The following is a 23,359-nucleotide window of genomic DNA, read 5'->3' on the forward strand; positions in this document are numbered from 1 at the left end:
AAACAAGTATGTGAGGAATAGAAAAAGAGTGTAATTCAATGAAGTAGAAAAAAAATTCAAAAGAATTATGAAAGAATAATAGCTAGACAGGACAGAAAAAAGGCCTTAACATACACAATAACTAATATCTTGAAGAGATTGAAAAAGAATAAAATAGGAAAAAAGTTATACTTCAAAGTAGCTTTTCAGAAATATAACTCAAGACTCTAGACTGAGAGGACTCACTGAACCCTGGGAAAAATTTACACAAAACATTCAACCCTGAATCATGTTTCAGTAAAGTTGCTAGAACTCCAAGAAAAAAGCTGTTGTACATTAAGGCAAAAAGTTTAAGTCGTATTGTTACTTTCCACAAAAATGTTCAGTGCTAGAAGACACTGGAGCAATAGTATAATAGCAAAGTCCTCAGGAAATAAAGTTCATGATCCAAGAATTATACACAGCCAAAGAGTCATTAAAGTATAATGAAAATGAACATTTTTTGAGCTTGCAAAAACTCAGGCAATGGGGTACCAAGTCCTTTCTGAAGAAACTACTATGGGCCAAATTTTGAAAAGCAAAGAGATAAGTGGAGTACTGATCCTAAGTATTGACTTCATTTAACTGTAGGACTAAAACTAAAATAATTGTGGAGGTTATGGTCACAGAACAGAATTTAAATGTGATAAACTCTAATGATGTAGAAATAATATAGCAAAGGTTTGGAGGGGAAGAGGACAGATGGTGGGTAGTAATGTCAATATGCTGATTTTCTCATCCGCTAGAGCAGAGGATAGAAAGATTATTGAAGCTGATAAATCATGTAATAAAGCTACAAGTACATTTCAAAGTCTAAAGAGTATGATATGAAAAATTATATGATCATCAAAAATCAGGTACGTTGGGGAGAAAGATGGGGGAGGAATAGAAAAACTAATTTCATCATTCCTCATGGTAGGAAGTCAATAGATAGCTGTCCAGAGATATAGAAGTTTAAATAGAAGGGGCACTGTCATATATGGCTAATGAGAGTGACTACAGGAAGGACTTCATAGGACTTCTCTAGCCCTGTTGTGTGGGACCAAGAGACAAAGGGCAGCTTTTGCAGAATTCAACTTTAGGGACTCACAAGAAGTGGAAAGACAGCTGAGGGGCAATGAATCCTTCCCTACCACAAAATATGAACAATCTCTCCAGCACTACCTTATTATACTGTGGTTTATAAACTGTCACGATGAGTGATCACCCAACATCTTTGGAATATCATGTGCCACTTTCCCCAAGGAGGCCAAAGTTGCTTTCCCAGCTTCCTTTACAGCTAGAGTACAGGCACGTAACCAAGGCTCCAGCAATCAGACACAACCACACAGGACTTTGACACCCAAGAGAGCAATGGGAGGAATCCATCTTTGGCCATTGTGCTAAATTAGGACTCTAGCTTTCAGGGACAGCAAAGGCAGAGGTTCTGATATCAAGCGCCCAGTGGTGGTAGCATTGTCTAAAGAGTGGAGCAGCTATAAAGAGTGCTTTGGGCATTATTCCTAGCTGGCTGCCTTCTAGATAGAGGGGAGTTCTGTTATTTGCAACTATGAACCATGCCTGATAATGCATCATCGTGGCAGAACACACACTTAAAAAGCCAAAAACAAAATTCAAACATCCTTTCGTGTTAAAAAGACCAAGGGCCTACTGTTTTCATTAGCTCCTAGTCTAGAGATCACTTACACAGTAGCTTCAAATTAAGAAGCCAAGTATCTGTGAAACGTCCCTTCCCTACAACATGTTATCTACTTTAAATGTAAGTTAAAGAATGGGCTCGGTTAAAATAGATCTTAGTTTAAAAAAAAAAAAAAAAAAAGATAGTAGGAAGGGAAAAATGAAGAGGGGGAAATCGGAGGAGGAGATGAACCATGAGAGACTATGGACTCTGAGAAACAAACTGGGGGTTCTAGAGGGGAGGGGGGGATGGGTTAGCCTGGTGATGGGTATTAAAGAGGGCACGTATTGAATGGAGCACTGGGTGTTATACGCAAACGATGAATCACGGAACACTACATCAAAAACTAATGATGTAATGTATGGTGATTAACATAATAAAATAAAATTTAAAAAAATAGGTCTTAGTTTTAAGTGCAATTACACTAGAATCACCAAAGTCAAAGCATTCCAAGTAGGTAAGATCAAATACAACTGAAACTTACTCTTGGCTTGCTGAAAGCCTTGGGAAGATTTTATGGATAATGATCCTAAACTCATCTAAAACGTTTATTCTAGGCTCCAAAGCTTGCATTTAAGCCCCAAGTGTAGTCAAGGTCATTGCCTACTGTGAAAGGGTTATGGTAAAATGTCATTTCCATTGCTCCCTCTCTTGTTCATGGCTATGAAAAGCAGCAAAATGTACACATTCATCCTGCAGTTCTGTGATAAAGAAGTACTGCAGCTGGTGAATTTTACTAACGAAGAGATTAATTTACTTCAGAATCTAGGTATTGAGTACAAAGCGTTCCAGTCCAGTGGTTCTCAGAGTGTGGTTCCTGAGCATCAACATCATTTGGGAACTTCCTGGAAATGCAAATTCTTAGGCCCCACAGACAATTTACTGAATTGGAAATTCTGGGGGTGAGGCCCAGAATTCAGTGTTTTATAAAAAAAAAAACTCGGGGTGCCTGGGTGGCTCAGCCAGTTAGCATCCACTCTTGGTTTTGGCTCAGGTCATGATCTCTGGGTCCTGGGATCAAGCCCCGCATTGGGCTCCATGTTCAGCGGGGAGTCTGCTTAAGGATTCTCTCCCTCTCCTTCTGCCCCTCTCCCACCACCCCCAAAATAAATACATAAATCTTTAAAAAAACAAAACTTCTCTTGGTGATTTTCATGTATACTAAAGTTTGAGAACCACTTTCTTTGGAAGCACAACTAAACCACTCCAATCAAAGGACAATCTACTCCTGAGAAGGGAAGAGAAAGATGTACCTTCTTAACAGCATATTTCAGACTATTAAAGGAGTTCTCCCCTAGAACTAACCTAACTTCTCATGTAGCATACACTCATTTCTTCTTCTACAGAGGGGATAGAGGACTTTTGGTTACTACAAGCCAATATATAACTTTTCTTGGGACCATTAGACATCAAGTACTCTTCAATCTTCTCCTTGTTCCTTTTACCTTTATTTATAATCACTTAAAACTCTTCGTCATCCTTGTCAAGCTCCAGAATAAAATACCTCATTTTACCATTCAAATAGATTAAAATACACTTTGTCATTGAACCATAGAAAATAATGCCACAAAACCTAGGTCTCTTATATTCCACCTCTGTTTTAAAGTACATGTACTTCTAAAATAAAAATCAAATTTTAGGTCTGTCATTTCAAGATATCTTGATTCTTCCCCATCCCTGTTCTTCCTTAAAAAAAAAGTTTTAGTTTATTGTAAGGTCACTAAGTATTTCACATATATTGCATTAAACATTCTGATCCTCATTTGCCCTATTAAATTAGAATTGACCAGATGGATATTCCTCTGACTCTCTCTCCTGAGCAGGTTTTAGTTAATTAAAAATGATTATTTTTACTACGTATTTTATATATTGGCCAGATGTTACCTGTGGTCATTTCTGGAAAGGATCATTTCGTGGTGGTTATAAAATACATATTTTCCTTTGGGACGCCAGACTCTTGAGCACGATCAGGAAAACAAATGTGGAAATTGATTTCACCTCATACCTTTTTCTTAGTGCCAAGGTGGCCATAATGCTTCATTTCCTTTGAAAGTATGATCTATTCAAATTCTTTCTTCTATCTCCATTCTGGCTCTATTTATGTTGCATCAAAAAATTATCAGGTTGGTAGAAGAAAAATTAATATTGGTACTAGCAGTGTAAGTTGTTTTTAAAAAAAACCAAAAAACTGATTTGGTTTCTCTAGATGTGGTTTGTGTAAGACATCTACACACGGCCTAGCAAACTGTTCTGCTCCATCAAGACAGAGACTCCGTGCACAGAGGATGAGACTTCCAGATAGGATTTCTAACAGTTCCTGCTTTTATACAGGTCTCCTTAGAAGCTATTTTTCATGGAAACTAATTTGCCTAAATTTCCTGTTAGCGCTGAAATAATCTAGAATGAGGCAAAGATACTGTAATTATGAAATTGTTTTGTGATTGCACTAGTCATTTTTTCTCCATTTGTAGACAAACCAGAATCCAAACAACCCCCTTCTCAGTTTTGTCCTTAAAAAAATAACAAACACAATAAAGCAACATGCAACTTTTTTTTTTTTTAATTTCAGTTTTCAAGGTCACCCCAAATTCGGAAAAGTCTAATGGATGGAATTAACCACATCGTCACCTGGGCTAGATTTAGATGGTTGGTCTCTAAAACACCATTTAGAGGACTTTTTTTTTTTTAGATTTTGTTTATTTGAGAGAGAAAGCATGAGTTGGGGGGCGGAGCAGAGAGGACAAGCAGACTCTGGCTGAGCACAGAGCCCAATGTGGGGCTAGATTCCACAATCCTGAGACCATGACCTGAGCCAAAATCAAGTCAGAAGCTTAACTGACTGAGCCACCCAGGCGCCCCCAGAAGACTCTTATGAGGCAAAAGTGAGTCATTTCAAAGTCTGAATTTCACACGCTGAGAAACATAATGTTAGGTGCAGGAGGGTGTATAAACAAGAAACTTTCAATTCCAAAGCCCTGGCTGTTTTGTACAATATTTCATGGCCAAACTATGGACCCAAGTTCTGGTCTCAGCTCTGACTTTCTACATGGTCTTACGTAAGTGACCTCCCTACATTCGGTTTCTTTTCTTACATAAAGAATGTTAGTTAGAAATATATATTCTCTAAAGTCTCTTTAAGCCCCCAAATTATATGATTTGTTGTTTAAAAAGTAACTTTAAGGACTAATATGCTTTATTGAGCAACTGGGACAATTGGGGTGGGGGTTGCTTTATTAACTTAGGAGACACGGCCCTCATTTTCTGATCGTATAAAGCATCTGCTGCCTATGTTCTGAAGTACACAGTTCTGCTTGTAGTAAATCACAGTCACCTTGAAAATGATCTCTTCCTCTTATGTTTTCCTAGCAATCAACATTTACTAGGGTCTTCCTATTAAAGTCATCTGTGTTACATTTGATTTCGAGAGCCAGGTAAGGGGCAGACATTGATGATGAAGAGCCTGATAGTTCTTGGAATAAATTGTCCCCCAAAATATAAGATTACGTACCTTCAGATCAGGCCATGTTCGTCAGTCTCTAATAGGTTGGACGGACTCACAGTCTTAATTTCCTATGTGAACCTATAATTGTCCGCAGGGGTCAATTTCAGTGGATGCCTCATATAAATTAGAATTGAAGATAATGATGCCTGTTCACTTGATCAACTAAAATGACCAGCTGGGTTTAATGGGAGGAAAACAGAAACCCCTGTGAAATTGGAATAGCTTCAAAGGTGATAGAATGTAATTATTTTTCTGCAAAGTTTCTTCTCCAAGGGTGACTGGCCATTGTGCCGTGGGCACCTGGGCTGCCATGTTATGAGAGTAGATATGACATTCGGAGCTACTGACCGTATCCAAAGGTGTAAGTCAAGAGTCAGCTTTCTGCTAAGGGAATGGGGAAAGCAGGATTTCTTCTCCCTTCTTATTTTAGTCATTTCATTTACAGTTGGAGAGGTGCTTTAGGGACCTAATTGATTCCCAACAGGCAAATTCTAATTCAGATTGCTACAAAAGTGTTTTCTCTTTATAGCCATAAAATATATTCTAGAATTTGTTATAATTATCCTTAGGGTAATGTAATTTTAGGTCTGAAAGGACCTTGATAGCACCTGCCCAACCCCTCTCTTCTACAGATGAAGAAGCTGAGGTCCAGAGATGTGAACGGACTGAACCAAGGTCATAGGGCTAGAACAAGGAAGAAGCTGGCTATCATCCCACAATCAGAAGGTGTAACCAATACAGATGCCCAGTCTGGGATTTCCCACTTAGGAGTAGCTGGAGACTCACTCCATGAAAATCCCCATTTAAGAAAACGTATGTTCTAGGGGCACCTGGGTGGGTCAGTTGATTGGGCGTCTGCCTTCGGCTCGGGTCATGATTCCAGGGTCCTGGGATCGAGTCCCGCATCGGGCTCCCTGGCTCTGCGGGGAACCTGCTTCTCCCTCTGCCTCTCTCTCTCTCTGTCTCTCATGAATAAATAAATGAAATCTTTAAAAAAAAAAAAAAAGAAAGAAAGAAAGAAAAGAAAACGTAGGTTCTATCATGTGGGAGAGTTGCTAGCAAGCCAAACTGGCAGACGGGGAACACTGGGAGGGACAGGGAGCCAAGGAATGAGTAGCCCACAAAGCAGATGACCGTTCCCCAGAGCGGACAGTAAGCTCTGATGATGAGCCTGTGTGTGCTGAGGGACAGTGGTGCACCCCCCCGGGTGACTGCACGTATTCGGGAGCCAGACTGGGCCTGGGCTTGATTCTTGACTCTGCCGGTTGTGAGCTCTGTGATCTCTGACAAGTTGCTTCAGCTCTCTGTGACTCAGGCCCTTGTCTGTATAAAAGGACGATAATATCAGTACTGACTGTTACAGGGATTAAATAAATATTAAATACACTGATCTATGTAAAGAGCTTAGCATGCATTAAGTGCTACATTAGCGTTGGCTGTTTTCCCCTCTATTCACTATGCCAGAAAATCTTAAAAGTTTCAGGATATATACGTAAGTTGTATTCATTAATAGTGTTACTGAGGTGCTTTATGATATAAATATGCAGACTCTACTAGACAGACTCAGAAAGTCACTGATAAAACCTCTTTCTGTGTTTAATGGATTATTTTTCATTTGGTGTTGTTACAATTTAAAGTGTTGTTTTTTTTTTCCAAAAAAATAAACTACAGAGATTTTTTTATTTAAAAAATGCAATAGCCATAGTATCATGTATCAACGACAGGAGTTTCATTAGCAAAACAATTAATAAGAGAGCATATCTGTTGCAAAAATTAAAGACAGATTTTCATGGCAGGAAATTAGTGCCAAGTCAGTGACTCCTGAAGTCATCAGAGTACGGCCAGCAGCTCAGGGATGCTATGTTTTCTCTCGCTAAAGGCACGTTTCTTGGGCAGTTTAACGTTTTTTTTTTGCCCCTTAGAATTTATTGCTGTCAAAGCTATCATATTTTACTCAGAATTCTTAAGAGAAAATCTTCACAAAATTAACAATACAGATCTTCAAGTAATTAGGACCATTCAGAGGCACCTGAAAAGAATACCATGTATGGATTAGTTGTTTTTTCTTTTATTCTTTGAATTAAATTCAGTGAAAGTTTTAAGGGGGAAAAAAAAGTCAGTTATCTATTCATTCCCTCATGTTTTAATTAAATAATTTTAGCAATTACGTAGAAAAACACATTTTACATGTTGCTGTAAAGCACTTTTCTGGAACTGGTCGCTGATTTAAGACATCGGAAGATCATGATAGGCCGCATATCTTCCAGTAACGTGATGGTAAATCTGTGAGGAAAACCAGAGTTTAGTTAATTAATAATTATCATGTATCATATATATCAATTAATAATTATACTATTAAATAATTAATAATTATAATTAATGTTTCCTTATAAAGCCCCATATTATTATGCATTTCCGCAGACTCTCCATTCAACCCACTTCAGGTGGAGGTTTGCTTGGACGAAAGCAGAAGTTTGGGTGTGATGAGGTAAATCAGATGAGTTTTTTCTCTAGCTCTCATAGCCCAATAGGGGATTTTTCGTTTCTTTCTCAAAAACACACTTGTCAATTTGTCCCAAGGACAATGGATTATTACACACCTGCCTCTCGATGTCCGAAAGCAGAGTACTGGCACCTATTCGAAACAGTTCTGGTGTCAGCCATTCATCTCCCAGCTCTTCCTTCACGAGAGAGAGCCAAACAAGGGAATCCTTGGCATTGCGGATGCCTCCTGCTGGTTTAAAGCCTACCTATAAGGAAAGGTGGGAAAGAGAGCAGGGTCTAATGTTATCGGAGTGCTTTAAAAACCGGACCTGCATGGGGGCGCCTGGGTAGCTCAGTTGGTTGAGCTTCTGACTCTTGGTTTCAGCTCAGGTCATGATCTCAGAGCTCTGGGATCCATACCCTCGTCAGGCTCCACACTCAGCACAGAGTCTGCTGGAGAGTCTCTCCCTCTGCTCCTCCCCCTGCTCATGCACACTCTCATTCTCTCTCAAAACTAAATAAAATCTTTAACAACAACAAAAAAGGGTACTGTGTTAGTACAGGGTCTCGATTCTCTTTCTCTCTTTTTTTAAAGTCTATTTCACTTCACCCAGCAAAAGAGCTTAGATCACTGACTCGCGTCCATTCACGCTACAAAATGACTTTTTCAAGATTAATGGGAAGAGTGTCACTGTTTCTGAGGAGACACTAATGAGCGTTAATAACCCTCATTAACATTGCACTTATTGAAAAGTCATAAACCTCAACCATCTAGACTATAGCTGTGAACCGGGGATAAACAAGAGAGGTGTCAATAACTAAGAAAAACAGATCACAAAAGCACATCCATTCTACATTTCTATAAGTAAGCCTGTCTAGTCGCCTCTCAGCCCTTCATCCTGAGGTGCAAAAGACACATACATGTATTCAAAGTAAGAGAAGAGAATCAGGGAGGCCACACTAACCAAACTGGCAGCAATCAGAAAGGAGTGTTGACAGTTATTTTCATCAACTTAAGTGTAGGGACTTTTTTATAAGTTGTAAGTGGAAAGAGTTCTATGAAGCAGCCAGACCAGTTAAATAAGCACAGTAGAAAAAGACAGTGTAGGAGCTCTTCACAGTTCAGTAGTCTTTGAAGGTGAGCATAAAACAGCATAACTCAGCCCATATCTGATGTTCACAAATGATGTCCCTGAGTCCATTAGAAATGGATAAATGTGTTCTATAAACAGTAAAACCTGTTTATCTGGATTTACTTGTCTCAAGAACTTGAATCCAGTATAGGAGAGACTCTAGAGACAGGAGCAGTCGAGAAAACACTGCATAGCCCAAGTACTAAAGCTCAGGCATTCGAACACTAAGAGCCGTTAATTCGATGGGTAGCCCCAACACGGGGTTTATGGCTAACAGAATGCTAGAGAAGGGAGACAATAAATGAATGGTCCCATAATTAATCCAAGCTGGAAACCTCAGGGTTAACCTGGACTCCACGATTTTCCCCACCACACCACACCCAATCAACAGTCCAGTCCTACCGATCTTCCCTCCCTAACTTCTGTATCTCCCCCCACTCCCACACACACTTCTGCCGCTTTCATTTAGACCCTCACTAGTTCTCATTAATACCGGTCGGTCTCCTGACCGGCTTCCCCGCCTCAGTCACTCATTACCACATGGCTATGCAGCAGCTGTATACTGATCCTAACCCTATCTGCCTATTACCCAGGAGCCCAAGTGGCTCTGAAAGACTGCGGGGGCACGGGGTGAGTGGGGGAGATAAATAGGATGAGATTATTTATTGAGAAGAGGCCCCCAAAATCAATTAGCTGATATTAGCATACATGTTAATCATAAGCGCTTTTCTGTCAATTAGACTGTGCTGCATATAGATTTTTCTATACAGTTCAGTTGTGTCAGCAAGTCTGTTTGGCAACGTTTCTAAAAAGAGGTTCTAGCATAAGTTTATCCTTTTTTTTTTTAAGGGAGAGAATATGGAAAACATAAATCTGCAATGAAATCAGTTATGAAATATTAAACCTCTGCCGCTCAGAGTGACACTAAGCATGGTCTGGAAGACGGCCCATCACATTTTAAAACACCCCTTAAATCAATGATGTAGAAAGTTTACAGTCTAAGGGCTGCCCAGGCAACTTGTCAACAACCTGGAAGGATGCACCTGATTTGCAGACATATACACAGGTCCTCACTATGTGAAATCACATGTGATTAAAATGAATATGATTTGACTTGCATCTGTCTGTTTCGTAATAAAATTGGGATGAACTTTATTATCTGAGGAAAGGGTCATTACCATTAAAAAGAAGTACTGAAAGACAGCAAAAAAGTCCCTTCTTACTATACTCTGGCCTAGAATATTGAGCACTTAAAACTTTTATTGAAATTCTTTGCTTGTTGTCTACGAGCTCTCCTGGGAAGGGACTTGTTCATTTTGTATCCCTGTTAACATAGGTTAACATGGCACACAGTTAACTACTCAATAAATGTTTGTTGAGAACACAGCAGGATTGGGTCTCCAATGGTGAGTTTTAATCCTGACTACAGAGCTTATGAAACATATAGATGCCTGAGGATTACCTCTCATCCGGAAGTGCTAGGGATGAGGGCCCAGGCATCTACAAGCGTAAAAAGCTGCACATTTATTTTATTGTACTTTGGCGGAAAATAAGAACCACTGGTCTAAAAATGGTGGTGGTCTCAGCTGATGGGACCAAAGATAGAGTTCTCTTTTTGACGGCTAAACATTTTTTTTTTATTTGGATCAGTGCAGAAAGGCTACCAACAAAGAGGTTACTCAAATGGAGTCAACTGTCATATGTAAGGTCACAGTAGCTATCTTTCCTATTTGTACTTTTTTTAAGAGAGGAAGTTATTCTGAAGGAGAAAATTCTGGAAGGAGTTCATTTCCTCTCAAACCCAGTACATTCTAAAAATGGTCTCCAGTTCCTAAAATGAACCGAAGATACAGTCACATATAAAGTCATCATATCTAGTTGGCGAAGGATTAAAGGTCTTTTCTGGGTTTCCATTTGGCAGAAATCCAGAGATTGGTTTTAAAAGATGCCTTCTGAGGAAGGGACAGTCTCATTAAACAAACAAACAAACAAAAAAAACAAACTACCTTTCTCTCCAATGATGTAAAAAAAAAAAAATCCTTTGAGATAATTTGCAGCTAAACAAGCAACTTGAAGTGAAAAGGAAAATCCAAACTCATTTTAAAAAACCTCATACACATTTTTCTTTTTAACTTCATATGTTTCAAAAAATATGTATTATTTTTCAAAAAGCTGACAAAAGCTAGCACATACCCTCCTCAGCTTAACAGTCTTCCAAAGAGCACATCCAACTGCCATAAAACGCAAAAATGGATATTTAATTCAAGAGCTATATAACGTCTAGCTACCTTTTCCCTGCTGTTTCACAGCATTTCATTATTTTGTTTAATAAGTTCATCTCCTCGAGAATTTTCTCTTCACCTCATATTATTAAAAGTAATAAGTTTTTCTGGACCGGGGGTTTCCCAACAGAAAAACCAATTTATGTGTGTCCTTCAATAATGACAGGAAAAGATTATTTCCCATTATATTGCATACTTTTCATATCACCACCACAGCTTATCATTCAATAAATGTTACTCTGCAATTCTTTCCATTCCTCAAGGAAGTTTAATTTCTGCATTAACCTGTTTTCGCTGGCCAACGCCTTACCAGAAAGCCTCTGTGCTGTAGCAGAATTAGTTCGTTAAAGAACCCATTTAGGAATCTCTTGTCAGTGATAAAATTGTCTTCAGTTAATAAAAGGACATAAAGTGAGTTTACATCTTGATCACACATACCTACTCCCACACTCACACTCACTTTCTGTTAATCGCACATTTTTCTCCATGAATGTGTTCTTTTGTAATGAAAGGTAAATTAAACATTTATCTTCATAAAGGTAACTCATTCACACCTTCTGCATATAAAGACAGTTTCTGTGGCTGTAACTAGTATTATAAATAACATTATCTTTACTCTGAAGAAAGATTTGCTGGCAATAATATACCTTGTTTCCAGTTTTCCAGAAGAAATCTCTAATGGCCCGTAGCATTACTATAGCTACCGGGAAAGTGGCATTTACTGTTTCTTTTCCAGTAGAGGTCTTAATAAAATCTGATCCTAAAACAAAAGGAAAAAAAAAAACCTCTGTGTTAATTAAAAACTTACTTCTTACACTTCTTAGTCAGTGAAAGAAATGAGCTATGTAAATTTTTTTCCAGAGGAACATAACTTTATTTTTCGTTAGTTATTTGAAAAAGGAAAAACAAAATCTCTCTTTGAAATAATTCTGTCCATACTTTCCCCTCCCCATTACTATAAGATGAATGAAATTAAGAACCAATTGGGTTCTCACTGATTCTTGGGGCCCCTGGCTCCGTATTTCCTTTTTTAAGATTTTTTTTTAAGTTTTTTTTTTAATTTATTCATTCGAGACACAGAGATACAGAGAGAGAGAGAGAACATGAGCAGGGGGAGAAGCAGAGGGAGGGAGAGAAGCAGGCCCCCCACTGAGCAGGGAGCCCGATGTGGGGCTCGATCCCAGGACCGTGGGATCATGACCTGAGCCGAAGGCAGACGGCGCCCCTTGGCTCCTTATTTCCATATCATCAATGAAAATCAAGTTGGTTTATTTAATGCATAACTGAGATGAATAATACAATGCTATGCCCCATGCTTAATATCATATATCACGACACTTTACTACAAAACTGGAGTGCCCACTCATTTTCTTGCGCTTGATGGGAACTACACAGTACAGCTGTGACGACACAAGAAGAATGATTTGTACTGCACTGCTCATTAATGAAAGCACTGTGTCTTCCAGCAAGATTAGGAGTTTCACAAAAGACATCATGCTATTTCATAACCTACAAATACTTCAGACAACTTTCTGTCTCTCACATGTATCTTAAACCTATTGATGTAGTTTAACAGAATAGCACAAGGAGACAAATGATAATAATAGTTAAGACTCACTGTGTGCTATGCTCTATTCTAGGTGCTTTACAAGTAACAACTCAGTCATTCCTCACAGCAACTGTATAAGGTAAGTACTAATATCCCCATTTTAAAAGATGAAACTGAGATACAGAAAGGTTAAATAACCCGCTTGGGGTCACAGTAGTAAGTGAGGGGGGTAGAATTCTAACCAAAGAAATACAGCTTAACCAACAGACTATAGTGTCTCCAAGAAACTTACCCAGGGTGACAAAGTCAGGTAGCCAAACAGAGATTCCATCTTTCATGTGGTTACCTACCCCTGACATGCTCAATATGCGGACCACAGACCAGCAGCATGGGCACCACCAGGGCGCCTGCTAAAAATGCAGACTTAAGGGTTCTGTACTAGAATGACTGAAACAGAATTTGAATATAAACAAGGTTCCTAAGTGATTCCTGTGAAATTCACAGCCCTAGCCCACTGATTCTGTGGGACCATAGGTAAGGCTCATCTCTGAGATTCTCCCAAGGTCCATCAAAGAAGTAGTCAATAGAAGTGGGGGAAAGAAGGGGCTAAAATATTCCCCTTTCGTTTCAAATGGAAAAGATACTTCCACAACTATTCTGTGGATGGAAAGGTTCAAATCAACACACCTTTAAGTAAAAACATTGTATGTAAGACATAGTGGAAAATAAAACAACAAATAATTCAAGCCCTTGCCCTCAAAAGCATACATTCTAGGTACAGATGGAGATGAAACATAAATCCTGGGTCATCATTTGATGAGCTAGCAGTCAGAAGATCTGGTTTCACCTCCCAAACTTTCATGTCTGTAAAATACATCTGAAAACTCTTAGTTGCTTCATAGCTTTAATTCCTACAAAGAATTAAAAGTGACAATCTATGTGAAAGCACTCGAAAACTCTCAAGCATTTACAAATATAAATGGATCAAGGACTGAAGTAGGGTTTCAATATGTAAAAACATGACAGAAATTCTGATTTATGAAAGCAGGTCATCAGAAGCCTTTTGAGGTGAGGAGTCTGTAGGCCCACTGGAAGAATTGGAGACATTGTCATGCATGCATTCATCTACCAAATATTCACTGAGCGCTTACTATGTCTTTGAGTGCTTACTATGTCCTAGAACACTAAACAAAATAATAAAGTTCCCACCCTTGTAAGAAGATTTTCTAGAAGAAAAAGACAATAAGCAAATAAATATATAATAAATGTCAAGTGTTATGAAAAAAAAAGCAATGTAATGAGTTAGAGAGTGGCAGAGTTGGGGAGAGGTAGCTATAGTTAAACAGAGTTATCATAAAGGCATCTCTCAAGAGTAAAATTCAAATAGAGACTGAATGAAAGGAATCTGTGAAAAGAACATCCATAAGCAGGGAAATGGCAAGTATGAAGGCCCTGAAGTAGGCATGTGCTAAACTGATTAATAAATGAATGAATGAATAGGATCACAGAACCAAGTCCTGCTCCCTATAACACCAGAAATAAGACAATCAAGGGGAAGAGGTTAAAGCCTCCAAACAGATGTAAGAGGTGAGGGGAACACCCCCAAAGAATTCACAATGAGACCATGATGTGCTTTCCTAAGGTGAGACATTGTCTTCTGAATCATTAGAAAGCTTTTGGGTACAACACCAGATATCATCTAAATTCTTTCAAGCACCCTAGAAGAGAAGATTATTATAAGTCCAAGGCCAAATTTGGAGACCTAAAAAAAAAAAAGGTATGGTCACAAAAATCACACAATTTAAAGTTAACCAAAAGAGCCCAACTCCTTTGAAAGAGTCCAGAGTTAGGATAAGGGAGGAGACTCTCCTCCTAATATATTTGGGAGGAGAACAGAACACCTATCATTAGAGCAACAAGAGCCTACACATTGACAGTAACAATGCCCTACTCATCATGTGTTTGTCCCCCTTTCTTGATTGTATTTTAAGCACATTTGAGGGCAGGTGCTGTATCTTTCTGTGAACTCTGTATCCCCAGAGCATGACAAACATGCAAGTCTCAATAGGAATTTTGGACGGACGGATGGATGGATGGATGGATGGATGGATGGATGGATGGATGGATGGACAGACGAATGGACGGAGGGATGGCTGGATCAATTGATAGATGGATGGCCACAGCTACCAAGAAAAAGCAAACTACAATATTTCCCATCTTTAACTGACGAATGGGAAAGGGAAGACAGTTTTGAGTTTCATTCCAGTTCAGGTAACAAAACTGGACAGGTGGCTCAGAAGAATATATCATTTTATTTATTTTTAAGTAAATTTTAAATTTTAGAACAGAAGTAAAGCTACAGAAACATCAAGGTAGTACAGAGTTGTTTCCCCTATTATTAACATTTGTTACAATTAATGAAGCAATATAGATATATCACTATTAACCCAAATCCATACTTTATTTAGATTTCCTTAGTTTTACTTAGAATCCAATCTCATTCAGGATACTCTGATATGTATATTTATCATATTGCCATGGGTTCCTCTTGGCTGTGTCAGTTTCTTGGACTTGCCTTATTTTTATGACCTTAACAGTTTTGAGGAGTACTGGTCAGGTATTTTACAAAATCTCCCTCAATTGGGACTTGTCTGACATTTCTCTCATAATTAAACTGAGGTTATGCATTTGGGGGATGAAGACCATAGAGGTAAACTGCCATTCTCACCATATCATATCAAATATACCTACCATCAACATGATCTACCACTGTTGATGTTGACCGTAAGAACTTGGGAGGAAGTGTTTGCCAGGTTTCTCTATTGCAAAGTCACTTTCTTTTCCCTATGTTCCATACTGTACCCCTTGGAAAGAAGCCCTTATCTGTATCCCACACTTAAGGAATGAGGAATTATAATTTACCACCTTTGGGGGGAATAACTATATAAATTATGTGGACTTTTTTTGCATGGGAGATTTGTCTCCTCTCCTTTACTTATTTACAATCATTTATATCAGTACAGACTCAAAGACACTTATCTTATACTTGGGTTTATAATCCAATATTACTTTATTTCATTGCTCAAATGGTTCTACCTTTGGCCTCTGGGGGCTCTTTCAGTTGCTTCCTATATTCCTTCAACACACCTCCATCACGCAGAATTTTTGTTTTTTAAAGCACTTCCTTTGGTATTGCCAAATGCTCTGGGCTCATCTTTTAGGCTTTCTGCCCCACTCCTAGAATAAGCCATTTCTCCAAAGAGCCCTAGTTCCTCTTATTAGAGAATGGTATTAGAACCCAAAATCTTGGTGCTAGGTATACTCATTGCTACTGCACGGTCTTGTTTCCAGCTCTCTCTGCTGACTAGCAAGGAAATCTGTGTATCCTAACCCATTTATATACACACATCTTTTAATAATTCCACATTTATCTACATCTATATAGATATAACTAAACATGCATAATACTGATGACTCCAACTCTGACCCATTACTGCATGGATCATTCCAGCCCTCTCCCCTTCTTTATCTGTAAACTCCCACCTCCCACGTGAATAGTGAGAAACCTAGCACTCACATCTGTCACCCCTTTAGTTAATTGTTCACATCCAGTATCTGCATACAGCGCTATCAGAAGTGTTACCTACACCATGGGAAACAACTTTTATCAACTACTGCACAGTGCTTATGTGCACTTTCCCCTGTCTTTAGCTTTATAGCCCACCCTCACTTATAGATTATTTATTTATTTGAGAGAGAGAGAGAGCAGGTGGAACGGCAGAGGGAGAGGGAGAAGCAGACTCCCCGCTGAGCAGGGAACCCAAGGCAGGGCTGGATCCCAGGACCCAGAGATCATGACCTGAGCCAAAGGCAGATGCTTAACGGACTGAGCCACGCAGGTGCCCAGCCCACCCTCATTTATAATGTTATGTAGGTCACCATCTTTTTTCCTACCTCCTTCAGGGAGGCTGTTTCATATATTTGTAATACAGTTAGATTCTTTGCTCACAGGCCACATTCTATCCTGGAATTCCCTGATCACATAAACAATTTTTTTTATTTGCATACATTAAAGTTCACTCTTTGTGGAACTTCTAGTAGTTCTGACAAATGTATAGTGTTGCACACGCATCATTACAGGATCGCACAGAACACTTTCACCAAGATAAAAACCCGCATGTACCACATTTCCATCTTCCCCCACCCACGCCAGCAACCACTGATCATTTTACTATTGCAAGCTTTTGCCTGTTCCAGAATGTCATGTGTGGGAATCATACAGCCTTTCAGACCGCCTTTTCACTGACCAATATGCATTTAAGGTTTACTCATGCCTTTTCATGGCTTTATAGTTCATTTCTTTTTCTTTAGTTCATTTCTTTTTATTGATAAATAATATTCCATTGTATGGATGTACCCCAATTTGTTTATCAATTCACCTATTAGGGGATATCTGGGTTGCTTCAGTTTTTGGCAATTACAAATAAAGTTGCTACATTCATATGCAGGATTTTGTGTGGACATAAATTTTCAAATTAGTTGGGCACATACTGAGAGGGGCAAATGCTAGATTATATGGTAAGACCATATTTTGTTTTGAAAGAAACTGCCAAATTATCTTCCGAAGTAGCTGTATCGTTTTGTATTCAATAGCAGTGAATGAGAGTTTCGGATGCTCTATATCCTCACTAGCAATTGGCGTTATCAGTTTTTGGATTTTATCCAATCTAATAGGTGTATATATAGATTACGTACATATTTTTGTTAGATTATACCCAAGTAATCAATTTATGGATTGCTCTTATAAATGATAGTTTTTTTGAATTTCAAATTCCAATTGTTCACACTGCTGGTAGATAGGAAAGAAAGAGACTTTTTATATTAGCTTTGTATTATGCAACCTTGGTAAACTCAGTAGTTTTCAAGAGTTTGTTGGTCTGGGGGTGCATTTTCTCCACAGACATGTGGTCTGTGAACAAAGACAGCTTTATATCTTTCTTCCTGTATTAATTTCTTGTAGTGGTTGTAACAAATTATAACAAACTTGGTATCTTAAAACAACAGAAATTTATTTTCTCATAGTTCTGTAGGGCAGAAGTCCAAAATCAAGTTGTGAGCAGGGCTGCACATCTGTGGAGGCTCTAGGGGAAAATCTGTTCCCTAACTCGCCCAGCCTCTTAGAGCTGCCGGCATTCCTCGGCTGCGTCACTCAGACCTCTGCCTCCATCTTCACATCGCCTTCTCTTCTGGGTAGAAACTGCATCTTGCTCTGCCTCTCTCTGATAATTACATTTGTGATGGCATTTGGATTGGATAATCACTTCATCTCAAGATCCCTCATTTAACCACATCTGCAAAGACCCTTCTTCCCAAATGAGGTAATAGTCACAGGTCCTGGGGGTTAGGATATGGACATATCTCTGGGAGCCATTATTGGCTTGCCCCACTTCCCAATTCGTATTTTTCTAATTTCCTTCTTCTGTCTTCTTGCACTAGCTAAAACTCTCCAGTACAGTGTCGAATAGGAACATTCTTGGTTTATTCTTAGGAGGACTTTAGGGGAACAGCATCCCGTTTCTCATAAGTGTGTCAGCTAAAGTTTGTAGATGTTCTTTATCAAGCTAAGGACATTCCCTAGTATTTCTAGTTTGCTGAGAGCTTTTATTATAAATACATGTTAGAATCTGTCAAATATCTCATCTGTGTCCTTTGATATGACCATATGATTTTTCCCCTGTAGTGTATTGATATGGTGGATTACATTACACTGAACCAGGTTGCATACCTGGAGTAAATCCCTCTTGGTTATGGCATGTATTTTTTTATACATTGTTGAGCTCATTTTGCTAATATGTTTTTGAGGATTTTGCACCTATGTTCATGAGTGATAGTGATCTATAGTTCTCCTTTCTTGCAATGTCTTTATGTGGCTTTGGTATTGGGGTAATGATGGTCTCACAGAGTGAGTACTCACCTTCAATTTTCTGGAAGAGATAGAGAATTGGTAATATTTCTTCCTTAAATGTTTAGTAGAATTCATCAGTGAAACCATCTTTAGCCAGTGCTTTCCTTTTTGGAAATTTTTAATTTTTCAATAATTTATTAAAGTATTAAATAAATAATAAAATTATTTTATAATATTCTAGAATTAAAATATAGTTTTATAACAGGTTACAACATACTTTATGTAAATAAATATGTGCTTATATATTATTATGTATAATATTTACAAACTAAATTAAATTAAAATTAAAATAATTTCTTTAATAGATATGGGCTTATTTGGATTATTTCTCCTTGCATATATTAATCCAACTTGAAAATTAACAATCACTTTAAAAGTGGTCTAAATGCACTAGTTAAAATCAGAGATTAACAAAAAACAAGACCCTTCTATATGCTGTTTATGAGAAATCGACTTTTTTTTTTTTTAAAGATTTTATTTATCTATTTGACAGAGAGATACATAGTGAGAGAGGGAACACAAGCAGGGGGAATGGGAGAGGGAGAAGCAGGTTCCCGCAGAGCAGGGAGCCCGATGCAGGGCTCGATCCCAGGACCCTGGGAACACGACCTGAGCCGAAGGCAGATGCTTAACGACTGAGCCACCCAGGCACCCCTGAGAAATCGACTTTAAAAATAAATTTTTAGGGCGCTTGGGTGGCTCAGTTGGTTAAGCGACTGCCTTCGGCTTAGGTCATGATCCTGGAGTCCCGGGATCGAGTCCCACATCGGGCTCCCTGCTCGGCGGGGAGTCGCTTCTCCCTCTGACCCTCCTCCCTCTCATGCTCTCTGTCTCTCATTCTCTCTCTCTCAAATAAATAAAAAATCTTAAATAAAAAATAAATAAATAAATAAAAATAAATAAATAAATAAATTTTTAGAAGGTTAAAAATAAAGAGATAGAACAGAATAGAAAGCCCAGAAATGGATCCTCAACTCTATGGTCAACTAATCTTTGACAAAGCAGGAAAGAATGTCCAATGGAAAAAAGACAGTCTCTTCAACAAATGGTGTTGGGAAAACTGGACAGTCACATGCAGAAGAATGAAACTGGACCATTTCCTTACACCACACACAAAAACAGACTTCAAATGGTTGAAAGACCTAAATGTGAGACAGGAATCCATCAAAATCCTAAAGGAGAACACAGGCAGCAACCTCTTCGACCTCAGCCACAGCAACTTCTTCCTAGAAACATCACCAAAGGCAAGGGAAGCAAGGGCAAAAATGAACTATTGGGACTTCATCAAGATAAAAAGCTTTTGCACAGCAAAAGAAACAGTCAACAAAACCAAAAGACAACCGACAGAATGGGAGAAGATAACTGCAAATGACGTATCAGATAAAGGGCTAGTATCCAAAATCTATAAAGAACTTATCAAACTCAACACCCAAAGAACAAAGAATCCAATCAAGAAATGGGCAGAAGACATGAACAGACATTTTTCCAAAGAAGACATCCAAATGGCCAACAGACACATGAAAAAGTGCTCAATATCGCTCGGCATCAGGGAAATCCAAATCAAAACCTCAATGAGATACCACCTCACACCAGTCAGAATGCCTAAAATTAACAAGTCAGGAAATGACAGATGTTGGCGGGGATGCGGAGAAAGGGGAACCCTCCTACACTGTTGGTGGGAATGCAAGCTGGTGCAACCACTCTGGAAAACAGTTTGGAGGTTCCTCAAAAAGTTGAAAATAGAGCTACCATACGATCCAGCAATTGCACTACTGGGTATTTACCCCAAAGATACAAATGTAGGGATCTGAAGGGGTATGTGCACCCCGATGTTTATAGCAGCAATGTCCATAATAGCCAAACTGTGGAAAGAGCCAAGATGTCCATCAACAGATGAATGGATAAAGAAGATGTGGTATATATATACAATGGAATATTATGCAGCCATCAAAAGGAATGAGATCTTGCCATTTGCAATTGGAGGGTGCTATGCTGAGCGAAATAAGTCAATCAGAGAAAGACATGTATCATATGACCTCACTGATATGAGGAATTCTTAATCTCAGGAAACAAACTGAGGGTTGCTGGAATGGGGGGTGGGGTGGGAGGGATGGGGTGGCTGGGTGATAAGCACTGGGGAGGGTATGTGCTATGGTGAGCGCTGTGAATTGTTTAAGACTGTTGAATCACAGATCTGTACCTCAGAAACAAATAATGCAATATATGTTAAGAAAAAAAAAGAAGAAGAAGAAGGTAGCGGGAGGGGAAGAATGAAGCGGGGGAAATCGGAGGGGTAGACGAACCATGAGAGACGATGGACTCTGAAAAACCAACAGGGTTCTAGAGGGGAGGGGGGTGGGAGGATGGGTTAGCCTGGTGGTGGGTATTGAGGAGGGCACATTCTGCATGGAGCACTGGGTGTTATGCACAAACAATGAATCATGGAACACTTCATCTAAAATTAATGATGTAATGTATGGGGATTAACATAACAATAAAAAAATAAAGGGATGGAAAAAAGATACAACATTAATCAAAGTAAAGTAGAGTACCCATATTAATTTCAGACAAAGCAGACTTCAGAAAAAAGAATATTATCAGGGATAATAAAGGGTATTACATAATGATAAAGGGGTCATTTCTCCAAGGAGACATAACAATCCTAACATGTATGCATCTAATAATGGAGCATCAAAATATGTGAGGCAAAATCTGGTGGAACTGAAAAAAGAAACAGACAAATCTAGTATAGCTGGAGACTTCAAAACCCCTCTCTCAGTAATTGATAGGTAGAATATGAGCAAAGATGTATTTTACTTTAATAGCATTATCAATTATCATGATTAAACTGATATTTATAGAAAATCTTAAAAACAAAAAATAACAGCAGACTACATATTCTCAAGTTCACATAGGACATTCACCAAGATACGGCTTTTTGCCTTATTTTTTCTTTTTTTTTCCTATTTATTTATTTATTTATTATTTATTTATTTCACCTCTTTTTCTGCCTTCTCTGGCTTTCACTGAACATTTTATATGGTTCCATTTTATCTCCTCTCAGCATATCAATTATACTTTCTTTTGTCCATTTTTTTACTGGTTGCCCTAGAGTTTTCAATGTACATTTTTAACAAATTTACCTTCAAATAATACTCTACCACTACACAGGTATTGGAGGTACCTTCAATGAAGTATTCCTAATTCCTCCCTCCTATTCTATTCATGTGGTATTAATCACCCAGGACATTATTGCTATTATTTTAAACAGTTATCTTTTGGGTCAATTGAGAAAGAAAAGTAATTTATTTTTATCCTTCATGTATTCCTTCTCGGATATTCTTCTATTTTTAATGTAGATCAGCGTTTCTGACATATATCATTTTCCTTCTCCTTAAAGAATTTCTTTTAACATTTCTTACAGGGCAGGTCTGCTGGCAATCTATTCCCTCAGTTTTATATGTCTGAACTCTTTCACTTTTGAAGGATAATTTCACCGGATACAGATTTTTTGCTTGGGCCTTTTTTTTTTCTTTGAACATGTAAGTACTTCATTCTACTCACTTCTTGCTGACATGGCTTCCAGTGAGAAGTCTACTATAATTATTTCCTTTTTCTTCTATAGGTAAGGTGTTTTCTTCCTCTGGCTTTTTTCAAGATTTTCTAGTTGTCTTTGGTTTCCTTCAAGCTGATTTTGACATATTTAGGTGTGATTTTTTTGTTTGGTTTGGTTTTTCCCTATTTATCCTGTGGTGTTCTCTGAGCTTCCTGGATCTATGGTTTGGTTTTCTTTCTTTCTTTCTTTTTTTTTAAAGATTTTATTTATTTATTTGACAGAGAGAGACATTGAGAGAGGGAACACAAGCAGGGGGAGTGGGAGAGGGAGAAGCAGGTTTCCTGCTGAGCAGGGAGCCTGATGTGGGGCTCGATCCCAGGACCCTGGGATCATGACCTGAGCTGAAGGCAGACACTTAATGACTGAGCCACCCAGGCGCCCCTATGGTTTGGTTTTCTGTCATTAATTTTGGAAAATTCTTGGCCATTAATTCAAATATGTTGTCTGCTCCATTTTCTCTTTCTTTTTCTGGTATTCCAATTATACATGTGTCATAACTTTTGAAATTGTCCCTCAGTTTTTGTTCTGTTTTTCTCGTCCTTTTATCTCTTTACGTTTCAGTTTTGGAGGTTTCTTTGGCTCTATCTTCATGGTCACTGATTCTATCCAGGCTTCTAATGAGCCCATCAAGGCATTCTTCATTTCTGCTCCAGTGTTTCTGATTTCTAGCTTTTCCTTTTGAGTATTTCTTAGAGTTTCTATCTCTCTGCTTACATGACCTATCATTCTTTCACGTTGTCTATTTTTTCCATTAGAATTATTAACATATTAGTCACAATTATTTTAAATTTCTCCTTCTGATAATTCCAAAATCTATGTCATGTGTGAATGTGATTCTGATGTTTGTTTTGTCTCTACAGACTGTGTTTTCTCTTGCCTTTTAGCATCTCTTATAACTTGTTGTTGGAAGCCAGACATGACATATTAGGAACGGAGATAAACCGGCCTTTCGTGCGAGATTTTATGCTAATCGGGCTAGGAGCTAGGCTGTGTTTTACATCTGCTGTAGTCACCATTGCCAAAGTCTTCAGTGCAACAGTATCCTTGTTTTTGTCCGCCCTGTTTATTACTCTAGGCTTCCTCAGTCTTTCTCCTCAGAGAGAGTCTCTGTCTTTAAGCTGTTAGTTGTAAT

The 23,359-nt window shown here is 38.5% G+C and overlaps 1 protein-coding gene across 2 annotated transcripts in view; it reads right to left on the bottom strand.

Moving 5' to 3' along the window:
- Positions 1-3,767: 3,767 nt before the first annotated feature.
- The window catches only part of DERA (deoxyribose-phosphate aldolase), a 123,955-nt gene continuing 104,363 nt past the window's right edge, over positions 3,768-23,359 (bottom strand). The window contains exons 7-10 of one of the 2 annotated variants that reach the window (XM_045873799.3): positions 11,745-11,857; positions 7,799-7,948; positions 7,386-7,481; positions 3,768-6,521 (exon numbers count right to left, since the gene is read on the bottom strand). In XM_045873799.3, the coding sequence (XP_045729755.1) occupies positions 7,425-7,481; positions 7,799-7,948; positions 11,745-11,857 (320 nt within the window). In that variant the 3' untranslated portion in view covers positions 3,768-6,521; positions 7,386-7,424. Of the gene's footprint in view, positions 6,522-6,776; positions 7,482-7,798; positions 7,949-11,744; positions 11,858-23,359 lie in introns of those variants that run through there. The other variant, XM_045873798.3, reaches the window with a different exon arrangement.

This window comes from Mirounga angustirostris, unplaced genomic scaffold (genome assembly GCF_029215605.1).
Source record: "Mirounga angustirostris isolate CCGP_5_RB_7025 unplaced genomic scaffold, mMirAng1.0.hap1 SCAF_5, whole genome shotgun sequence".
Classification (NCBI taxonomy): domain Eukaryota; kingdom Metazoa; phylum Chordata; class Mammalia; order Carnivora; family Phocidae; genus Mirounga; species Mirounga angustirostris.